Source organism: Nerophis lumbriciformis, linkage group LG09 (genome assembly GCF_033978685.3).
Source record: "Nerophis lumbriciformis linkage group LG09, RoL_Nlum_v2.1, whole genome shotgun sequence".
Lineage (NCBI taxonomy): Eukaryota > Metazoa > Chordata > Actinopteri > Syngnathiformes > Syngnathidae > Nerophis > Nerophis lumbriciformis.
In genome coordinates, this window is record NC_084556.2 from 23,755,001 (window position 1) to 23,766,979 (window position 11,979).

Sequence of the window (11,979 nt, forward strand, 5' to 3'; positions counted from 1 at the left end):
TAGTCTGCAGGAATGTGTGCATTTAAAATCACCTGCAAGAGACGCAAAGGACAGCAAGCACACTATAAGAAAACAAACCCAAAATGTAATTGAATATGCGACAAAAAAGTGTAACAGTTAGATTATTAAGACTCTTAACCTTTTAATTAATGCTACGTTTCTAAGGTGCCACGCAAAAACAGCTAATCTTGACATTTATGATAGTGCCTTTGTTTTTGTAGTGTCTGAAAAATCGTAAATAATGTATTTGTAAGACTGCTACAAAAATATGATTTGCCTGAATGGCTGGACAAGACAGATAAAAACAACAAAAACAACATTTTAAACCGATTTTTGCTTACGAATCGTTACTAATAAAAATTGCGATAAATTCGAAAATCTATTCTTAGACACCCCTACTCGATAACCAAATTTCTAGTACCGCCCAAAAACTAATGTTAAATATCTAAACAAAACAGTAAGTGCTTATTACATTTTCATAGAAGTGTAGATATAACCATGTTGCAATAGAAAGTAACCAGCTATTGACAGCAAGGAGATTAATAACAGTTTTGAGAAAATAATACAACTGGAAAGGACGCAGTATGTTACTGCATACATCAGCAACTAAATTAGGAGCCTTTGTAACACGTTTCGAAATGGTTCTATTATCAATTACATGCCGAATAATAAATAAAAAATAATAAATAGTGTGATATATAACATTATCGTAAGAGGCTGCAATATAATTTGTAATATAGATTTCAGCCGATATTGCCCATACCAGCCCACATTTACACATAAGATGGCACAACATTTTGTATGCAAAGTCTCAGATTTAGCCCAATAAGTATCAAAAACAGAATCTGGGTAGTTAACAAAATATACATATAAAACAGAGCTATGTACAAAATAACATAAAACAGAACACAAATTAAATAGATTTGTGATCGTGTAGTATAAATATGGAAATCTAACTAAACATGACAGACAATCGAACTAATAAATTATTTTCAAATTGAAACTTGAAATTAAAGAAACATTATAGTATTTTTTTCCACATCTTGTTAATATATGTTCCTCTAACATATGCGTAACATATGACCGCAACTTGTTTTACTGATATTTAAAATAATAAAAATAATAATAATAATTTCTTGGAAAAAAATACCCCAATACAATGCAGTTCAATAGATAATTTACAATGACATGAAAACACAAACCTAATTAACTTTAGTAATGCAGGCAAGTATATAACTAGTAGATAAGGATGGGACAAAATGTGCCGAGGCTTTGAGGCGTCTGTCGAGTTATGGAGTGGGCGTTTCCGCGAAGCGCGTATCGAGGGTTGCTTCATGTAGGGGAGGAGCAGGAAATGACGACGTGTGAAGCCTCGCTGCCAGGCCGCATGACTTGACCGCTTCGAAACGCGGTTCAGCCTTGCTAACCGGCCGTAACACGTGACTACTTCGGGACGCGGTTCAGATTTTGCCGAGAGACTCGACAACACATAAGCTGCCCAAGCTCCATTGAAAAAGTGGGCTTTTGAGAGTTGTGGTCAGTTCTGAATCTGGTTATAGAATAAAAATATTTCTTTAAATGCAAATAGAATCAAAGAATAACGGTGCATGATATTAAATTTGACGGCAAACCTAATCCAAGCCGTCTACCGCTTTGTCAGAAATATTAAATAGCTAACTCACATCCAGCCTGTCTGCAATCCTTTGGTAGTATTATGATTTGTGCGTTGACCCTGTAAGCCATGTGACATCGTTTTGATTCTCAGCAATGTCTGTTCCAGAATGTGTTATTCACTGTAAAATTACATTTTTACAATGTAAGACATGCTCTATTTATTATCTTTTAAACAGGCACCAGAAATGAATGCTGGATGGTATTATCTTTTAAATAGCCACTAGAAATCAATAGCTGAATGATGGAGAGGATTTGTCAAAAACAATAAAGGTATTGCTTAAAATATAAAAAAAATACTAAATCTCCTCTGTTCTGTACATCTTTGTCCAAGTTACATTATATTGTCATCTTCCTCTTTAAGTCAAAAAGCCATTTCTCCAAGGTGACGTATGATACTACCATGTTGGCAAAATACAAACACACAATACATTAAAACATTTTATTGTACATGTCTTAATTTGATTAGCAAAACCATTTGGTCAAAAATGTATTGTGATTCATTATCATTTCCAAAAGCCATAACTCGACCCAATTGGCTCAAGTGGTCCAATGCCTCATGAGGCTTCATTTGACCATCACTACTAGTAGGGATGTGGCAATATTGGCGATATTGCAGTATTACAGTTTCAAAATCTTCACAATAATGCTGTGACGTGTGGCCGCGTCAAACGAAAACTTGGTGGGTGCAGTTTCTTTCTGGCGCTTTTGCGTTGGCTGGTCTGAAAATAAACTACATCGCGCGCAGAGGATTTTGGGAGGGTCTCTCTCGGATTTCCAGCCCAGCTGAACACCACGCACCCGCGTAAATTGCCACGACTTGCTGTATTAGCGACACTATAACTTGTACTAACATTCCTTTTATGTTACGCGCGTCCCTTTTAGACGAAACCACTACACAGGGACCGTAACACTAACAAACAAACAACCCTTAGCAAAAACATAACAGCTTTAGCATAGGTGATAAAGCGTGTTACGTTCGTGTTGAGTGTTCTAAACCAAAACAAACTCGGTCAAGTGGCAGCGTGCTAAGGGAAAATATATTTGGACTCAGCGAGGCTAAACATTAATTTGTGAGGTATTAACAGTATTAAAAGCTAAATTGTGAGTTCACATTTTGAAAAAACTTCATTTTCCAAACCGATATAAAACATCCATCCATCTATCCATTTTCTACGGCTTGTCCCTTTTGGGGTCTCGGGGGTGCTAGAGCCTATCCCAGCTGCAGTCGGGCGGAAGGCGGTGTACACCCTGGACAAGTCGCCACCTCATCACAGGGCCAACACAAATAGACAGGCTATATTCACACACGAGGGCCAATGTATTAGTGTTGCCAGTCAGCCTATCCCCAGGTGCATGTCTTTGGAGATGGGAGGAAGCCGGAGTACGGTACCCGGAGGGAACCCACGCAGTCACGAGGAGAACATACAAACTCCACACAAAAAGATCCCGAGCCCAAGACCTTCGTAACATGTCCACTGTAAAAGACACTGCTTCTCAGAAAGTAAAAGTTGAAAGACATTAAACTGAACATTCTTGTTTTACAATTGCTACACTGGATGTTTACAAAGTAAGGTTTTTTTTGGCTTATAACAGTGGATGTACCTGCACTATTCTTTGCACTTAAAAATTAATGTTTGTAATAATAAATATGATTATAACATTTGATCAATATTATAATGATCAAATGTTCTAATCACAAACATGATGATTATGTGACTGTTCAATTACAGTAAGTGTGTTTATCCTAAACATGCCTGCCACTTTATTTGACATACAACGGTATTTTAAAGTATTTTTGGTGCATGTGCAGATACATGTCTTTGGAGGTGGGAGGAAGCCGGAGTACCCAGAGGGAACCCACGCAGTCACGAGGAGAACATACAAACTCCACACAAAAAGATCCCGAGCCCAGGATCGAACCCAGGAGGGACCTTTGTAACATGTCCACTGTAAAGGACACTTCTTCTCAGAAAGTAAAAGTTGAAAGACATTAGACTGAACATTATTCTTTTACACTTGTTACTGCATGTTTACAAAGTAAGTTTTTTTTGGCTTATAACAATGGATGTACCTGCACTATTCTTTGCACTTAAAAATTCATGTTTGTAGTTATAAATATGATTATAACATTTGATCATTATTATAATGATCAAATGTTCTAATCACAAACATAATGATTGTGTGACTGTTCAATTACAGTAAGTGTGTTTATCCTAAAAATGCCTGCCACTTTATTTTACATGCAATGGCATTTTAAAGTATTTTTGTTTTTTTTTGGACATATACCACAATAATATCGTATCATGGCTTTCAAACCGTGATAATATCGTACCATGACATTATGATATCGTTACATCCCTAGTAACTAGCCACTAAAATAGAATACATTAGGGAATAAGCGGTAGAAAATGGATGGATGGATATCATGATTCATTACCGCTACTGAATACAGGATTGTTATTGTTTCGTGACATATTGAGAATTGTTTTTCTTCTATTATTTACAGTATATCTCTTTTATCCTTCAGCCCTGGATACAACAGTGGCTAAAGCGTCACTGATGCTTTTCCGGTTGGCTCTTATTTTTCAAAGCCGGAAATATACTGGCTCCGAGAGAGGATTGGCAACTCAGTTCAACCAATCAAATCTTTCATAGGAGTATTTCCCCTCCCACTTCCTCGCACAGTCGCAAACGCTGTCCTCGGTTATTTATATACAGGCCTACAATCAAACAAATGTAAAAATAATCTAAGATGTTTGGAAAAATTCCCATGTAACACGTCTAAATAATCAAATAAATTACACCGTCAAGTTGCGGTTGTCGATCAACAGGATACACTTACACGATGAATTAGTCAATCGTAATGTGTCACTCACCCAATCTTGGAAGGTCCGTTTATGTTTATTTCCGCCCCAACTCCATCGCTGTGGTATCAACTAAATAAAAACAAGTTATTAGGGACAACGCGGAAAACAACGTCCGCTCGTCCGGGTTACTCGCTCCTTTTCTTGGGCTGCGGACGAAATAGCTTAACTATATGTCATTTACATGTAGCAAATAGGAGGCGATACAAGAAGAGTCCACACGGGAATAAAAGGCAGAAAGTTGCAGCCGAACCTACCTCGTACTCCTCCAGCTCCTCCGCCAGAATCTACCGACACACACACACGGACTCAACGTTAGCTGCTAGCGCTCGGCCGTTCTAATCGGCGAACAACACCGCCGCTAACGGTGATTATCGCGTGTATTGTCGAGTTACCTGTGCTGCTTTTTGACAAGGTCCAGATTGCAGAAACCTGGCAATGAGGTAATAAAGTTCTGAAAGGAAAGAGGTGTGTGCGTTAGCCTGTGTTGTTACCGTTGAGCTAATGCTAGCGAGGCTCGTAACTTAGCTCGCTAACTGAAACGTAAATGTACAACTAAATGTGTAAATCCTGTGGCACTCACCGCATTCTATTTGGGAAAACGGTTCTCCTGCCATGACTTAATAGGAAAGGCGGCATTAAGACAAACTGATGTTTTGGCTTGCTCGTTAGCCGCCGGCTAGCTAGAAGCTAGTCGTGTGTAGCTAAGGAGGCTAACGTTAGTGACTGGCCTCCTCTCCCAGGTTAGTCGATGGCCACACGGCCCTTTGTGATAGCGTCCTCTAGTGAGGAGATAGCGACGTTGGACGTTTTGTTTATCTTTGAAGAACACGAGAAATGTAAGCAAACTAAAGCCCAGTTTCATCTCAATAAATGAGAGTATCTTTTGAAAAATACATTTGCATCAGTAAATCGAAAAAAGTAAAGATGATATTGAATGGATTTACTTCACGTCGTGAAATTGTTTTTAAATGTATTTTTCAATTTCCACAATATTTCTGATGATTATTGCTTATAGCGAATAAAACATTCAAAAAATGTTGTATTAAAGTACAACTTTGTAAATTGCTGTACTGATTGGAGCTTTAATCGGCAAATTAACTACAAAACCTACTCCTAAATATGTACATACATTATATATTAATACATCATCTAAATTCATTTAAAAATATTGAACATAATGGTAATCCATCCATCCATTTTCTACCGCTTGTCCCTTGCGGGGGTACTGGAGCCATAGGCGCCCATCTACATTTCTGCCAGAGGGTGCTCGGTTTGTGTGTATTTAAAAAAAAAAAGACGTTCAGCGAAGTTAGTATCCCATATGATTTGTGGCTTTATTATTTTGTAAAACGGACGTTCCCATCCTCACCTATGGTCATGAGCTTTGGGTCATGACCGAAAGGACAAGATCACGGGTACAAGCGGCCGAAATGAGTTTCCTCCGCCGGGTGGCGGGGCTCTCCCTTAGAGATAGGGTGAGAAGCTCTGTCATCCGTGGGGAGCTCAAAGTAAAGCCGCTGCTCCTCCACATCGAGAGGAGCCAGATGAGGTGGTTCGGGCATCTGGTCAGGATGCCACCCGAGCGCCTCCCTAGGGAGGAGTTTCGGGCACGTCCGACCGGTAGGAGGCCACGGGGGAGACCCAGGACACGTTGGGAAGACTATGTCTCCCGGCTGGCCTGGGAACGCCTCGGGATCCCCCGGGAGGAGCTGGACGAAGTGGCTGGGGAGAGGGAAGTCTGGGCTTCCCTGCTTAGGCTGCTGCCCCCGCGACCCGACCTCGGATAAGCGGAAGAAGATGGATGGATGGATGGATGGATGGACCAAACTTGCCACAGAATTACCTACAACAAGATTGATTTTTCAAAAATTATTTTAAAGATTGAAAGTTGCCATCAATCCCACGTGGGTGCTCGGCATCGGTGCCTATGGCTTTGATTGAAACTTTTATTAGAAGATTGCACAGTGCAATACATATTACAATTGACCACTAAATGGTAACACCCGAATAAGTTTTGCAACTTGTTTATGTCGGGGTCCACGTTAATCAATTAATGGTAGAAGGGCTGGAGCCTATCCCAGCTGTACACGGACGGAAGGCGGTGTTCACCCTGGACAAGTCCTTTTGTTGAATTAATTTATTGAGATAAACCCATATATTGTATATATTTGGGATTTAGGGATACTTGATCAGGGTTTTATGCTGCCAATTTTGATACCGATCCTCCATGAGTGAGATCGGCCGATCACATGTATTAACTGTAAAAAAATTGTTTTATTTAGGGTGAGTGCTATTGAAAGTTTAACAATACCAACACAATATTTAAAATTGTTCATTATTCTATTTTTTTACATTTTGTAATTGCCTGAGCAAAAAAAAGTAAATTACACAATTACCAAACAACTATAAAAACTACGATCTACTACTTTTTTTTTTTAATTATTTAACATTAACTAAAAAATAGATTTTACGAAAATTAAAATATCGACTTGATAACTTTATACCGATCAAATACTGATATTACCCTTGGTGTTGAAACCACCAGTTTATAAAACGATTTGCCCTCTTACGTGTCATGGACTGACTGACTATGCTGACCCACCAACAGTTGTTATATTATCCTCTCTCGAGACTTTAATTAATCTACTTGTTCATCATATATCAGTTCCATCCACACTTCTTAAACTTTACTAAGTACCTATTTCTTGGTGTTGTTTAAAGCTAGCTTAGCGGTTAGCTTAGCTGTTAGCATGCCTGTTCCTGGCGTGTGTAACATGTTTAGCCTTGTCCTACTTGATGATACTTAACAAAGAAATGCAGTTGATTATTAGTAGTTATTATTAGCGGCTCTACACTTTTTTATGGAGACGCATAATTAGCTGCTAGCTGCTTGTCAGCCGGGGTACTGAAAATAAAAACGGCATCAGTCAGAGGGGATAACGAACACTATCGGCATTGCATTAAAAGGCATTTATCGGCAATGGTAATTATGTGCGGTTTCACAAAAATTGTCCGATACTGGCCAATTGCTACAATACTGATTCAGATATACTAAGTATATTATATATCCATCCATTTTCTACACCGCCTCCTTAAGGTCACAGCTAAGCTTGATTTTGGAATCTATCCCATCTGACTTTGGGCAAGAGGCGGGGTACACCCTGGACTGGTCACCAGTCAATCGCGAGGCACATAAAGACAAACAACAATTGTATATAATTGTCATTTATAATTCGGAATTTGACCAACATTTTGGAAAACCGGTCTGAAATCAAACAAAACTTTAAAGTTTCAAACTTCAGCCATGTCCCTTTTCCAATGCACAGTACCGTATGGCTAAACTACCCACTTTTTGGTACATTCACATTGACAAACGCAGTTACAAGGAAGTACTACCGTATTGACTGAAATATAAGAGTGCATTGTTTCCCTTGAAAAAAGTCTAAAAAGGGCAGGTTGTCTTATTTTTGAGGTCCTGTAATATATGCATGCAAGCCAGCAAGTCGTGCCAAACTACTTCTCTCTAAGTGAGTCAGAGCTTTCCTTCCTGTAATTCGCATATACACACACCAGTGATCTGGAGAGATGCAACCACAACGCACTGGAAAAAAAGTGTCTCAAAGGTTGTTAGCAAACAACAGAGAAGGAGTTATCATGGTTATTACAATATAATAGTGATAAGCAATGACACACAAAAAAATCCAATCATTAGTTGTGTCTATAGATGTTCTTATTCATTTAGATCATTGTATTCTCAGGGCATTGAATCAATCGCAACTGGACTATTCAGTTTGTCTTTGAAAACATTTCGCCTCTCATCTGAGCAGGCAGCATTTTTTTCTAAATATGGTATTTATGGCAACCAATGATTGTCAGTCAGCACACTTAAACATGGAAGTAGAAGTGATACAAGTACCAAATGTGTACAGGATATGAATGGATGTGTGAGTACAACCTTAAATTTCTCCCTCAGCCCACCCAGATGATTTTGGGAGGCGTGTAGCTGTGAAGCAAATAGACTGTTAAGATGTTCTGCGTGCACATATACTGTGTGTTCACTCCCTCTCTTCAATGGGCATAAAAAGGACATTCTCTTCAATAGCATACACAGTGGGTTGTCCAGTAATTGGTGCCTGGAAAGCGTAGGATGTACTGTAACACCAATCAGTTGCAACACACACACACTCCTAGTTCTGATGTGTCAAAGCACATACGCCTCAAGACCCCTGACCCCTCTTTCCTGGTATCTGGCACAGCGACACCAGGGAGACTTTGGAGTAGTGAGCTTGGGCCTCCGTGGATCCGACTTCAGACATCTCATAATAATTGTAGTGCCCATTGAAGTGAGAGACAAAGTCAACACCTTGAACACTTTGTCTTGATCCTAAAAGGCATTCTTGAGCCGTTTTTTTACAATGTCACACTGGTTTATATACTGTACACACTGGCTTTATGTAGGTCAGGGCTTTCCAAAGTGCGGCATGGGGGCCATATGTTGTACACAGATCCTTGTTTAATAGCCTGAGTCACATTCTCAAAATATACAGTACAAAAAAACTGCAAAAATGCAAGGAGAAGAAGCTATTATGTTGATGACACTTAAGCCTTTATTTGTGCAAAATGAAGAATAAAAAAGTACACCCCATCTTTTTTTTGGTTTGATACTAGGACTACATGGACAAAGTAAAAAGCATTACTACTAATGTAAACAATATATGCGTGTCAAACATGCCATAACGCATGGATACTTGGAACCTTGAGGAACACCAATAATATACAGTGCATCCGAAAAGTATTCACTCTTCCCACATTTTGTTATATTACAGACTTATTCCAAAATGGAAAAATCATCTTTGTTTTCAAAATTCTACAGACAATACCCCATAATGACAATGTGTGTGTGGGTGTGTGTGTGTGTGTGTGTGTGTGTGTGTGTGTGTGTGTGTGTGTGTGTGTGTGTGTGTGAGGGGGGGGGTTATGGTATTTTTAATTTTTTTTTTCCAAAAAGATATCCAATCATGTGTGCTTACGGATTGTATCCTTGCAGACTGTATTGATCTATATTGATATATAATGTATATATTGTGTTTTTTATGTTGATTTAATTAAAAAAAAAGTAGATTTTTTTATTTTTAAATTTCTTGTGCGGCCCGGTACCAATCGGTCCACGGACTGGTACCGGGCCGTGGCCCGGTGGTTGGGGACCACTGCTCTAGAGGCACTCTAGTGTTTTAGGAATTTTCTGCAAAAATGTTTGTCTGCCAAGTTTTGATTAAGTTTTTATGGCGTCATTCCTGCGCTGGATTTGGCATCAGGGCCGCCAGTTGAATAGCCCTGCCGTAAATCATCCCTATTGTTATTATTACAGGTGATAATAAGGTTATTGTGCAGGTAAGATGTTCCCTGCTGTGAACAGCTACATACAGTATGTATGCCTTGTTGTTATTTTTTAGTATTACGAGCATTTTAAACATTAGTTTTATTTCCATGTCCAATTGTGTGTTTTCTAAATTTTTCTCGACAATTATTAGTGTTTTTGCTGATATTTGTGCCTCCTGTGGACAAATAGTTTTTTAATTGAATTGTGTGCTTCCTTAGGCGCACACTCTAATTCACAATACCTGTGTTGTTTTTACCCCTATGTTTCCATCATGTCCCAGAAGATGTCAAGAATGAAATGACACCACAATAATGGCACTTATTTCAATGTATAGTACAATATTGACTTGGAAACTAGTTACGGCTTCAATTGAGCCCAGATATTTTGTGAACTGTAAACATCTGTTGCACAGTTATTTTTCCATCAGCACAAGCAAACACATGTTTTGTGTAATTGCACAGTGATAATAGTGTCCAAATGTGTAACTAACTTCCAGAGACGGGTTCTTAGGTTTAAATTAGACCTTCCCCACTCTCTCCGGACCTTCAGATTATGTGTTTTTGTTCACAGGCCTGATAACTGCTTTGAATATTATTGGACAATCTGTACAAACATTTGTGTCTCTTTAATGTAGTTCTAAATTATTTTTATGGATTTTGTTTCTGCATGTTGCTATATCAGCAATATCTACATCATGTTTAAAAAATATATTTTTGAAGCAGAATTTGGCAACGTTTTGGATGACAATGACTGGAAATCTGCATTGATACAGACCTAGGGCTGTATCCAGGAGATCGCAAAAAGCCGCTGCCTGACCAGGGCTCAGAAAATCTGCAAAGACTCCTCCCACCCCCACCAAGGACTGTTTTCACAGCTGGACTCTAGAAAGAGGTTCCGCAGCCTCCGAAGCAGAACCTCCAGGTTCTGTAACAGCTTCTTCCCTCAGGCCGTAAGACTCTTGAACGCATCATAATTAAATTTCCCCCTTAACTCCCCCCAAAATGGATTAACTCGCTGGAATAAAAAAGACAATAAAACATACATCCATAAACGTGGACGCATGTGAAAAAGTGCAATATATTTATCTGTACAGTAATCTATTTATTTATATATATTTATTATATATATATATATATATATATATATATATATATATATATAATTTATATATATTTATTATTTATATATGCACCTTATTACTTTTTTATCCTGCACTATCATGAGCTAATGTAACGAAATTTCGTTCTTATCTGTGCTGTAAAGTTCAAATTTGAATGACAATAAAAAGGAAGTCTAAGTCTAGTCTAAGTCTAAGTATGGTTAGTCACATAGCTAAATTAAAGACACTATAGGATAAATGTGACACTCACTGTTGACAATGAACCCTTTTCACTTAACTCAACTCAATTTTTTGTTGTTGTTGTTTTTATTCAGTGACACTTCTCTGTATGTTTGTGATTTTTATTGTTGCTGTTACCTTTTCCCCCCCTTGTAGCCAGTGATTGTGATTCTCTATCTGCTTGTGGTGAAGAGGAAGGCTGTACATTGCTACCCACTGTGACTGAAATGTAGGACGGAGGGAGGGAGGGGGTGTTATTTCTTATATGATTTTTCTGTAATTTTAATTATTTATTTCTTTTTTTGGGGGGGGGGGACAAAAACAAAAACAAAACAAAAAGAGTGTCTGTTTTCTCAGTACCTGTATTATGATTTCCCTATCAAATAAATAAATAAATATTATTTAAAAAAATTATATATATATATATATATATATATATATATATATATATGTGTGTGTGTATATATATATATATATATATATATATATATATATATATAAATATATAATTTGATACTATACATTAATCATTTATTAACAATTATTAGTACATTTGGGAATTTTTTTTGAAAGGTGACACATTTCCCAGTGTGTAGGGTAAAGTAGGTACATGTGTGTAAAAATATGATTGTTATATCATCGTCAACGTCTGTCGCTCACACACAAACTTGCTAGAGTCCAGTGGGCGGGGCTAAGCGGTGTCCTCTCCGCCACAAATG

General features: G+C 38.2%; 1 protein-coding gene across 1 annotated transcript in view; it reads right to left on the reverse strand.

The window, feature by feature from the left end:
* brwd3 (bromodomain and WD repeat domain containing 3) overlaps positions 1-5,323 on the reverse strand; it is a 30,128-nt gene extending 24,805 nt beyond the window's left edge. The window contains exons 1-5 of the mRNA XM_061962152.1: positions 5,122-5,323; positions 4,934-4,992; positions 4,796-4,825; positions 4,551-4,610; positions 1-32 (exon numbers count right to left, since the gene is read on the reverse strand). The exon at positions 1-32 is cut by the window's left edge and continues 119 nt beyond it. Of these exons, the coding sequence (XP_061818136.1) occupies positions 1-32; positions 4,551-4,610; positions 4,796-4,825; positions 4,934-4,992; positions 5,122-5,155 (215 nt within the window). The 5' untranslated portion in view covers positions 5,156-5,323. The remainder of the gene's footprint in view (positions 33-4,550; positions 4,611-4,795; positions 4,826-4,933; positions 4,993-5,121) is intronic.
* Positions 5,324-11,979: the final 6,656 nt, after the last annotated feature.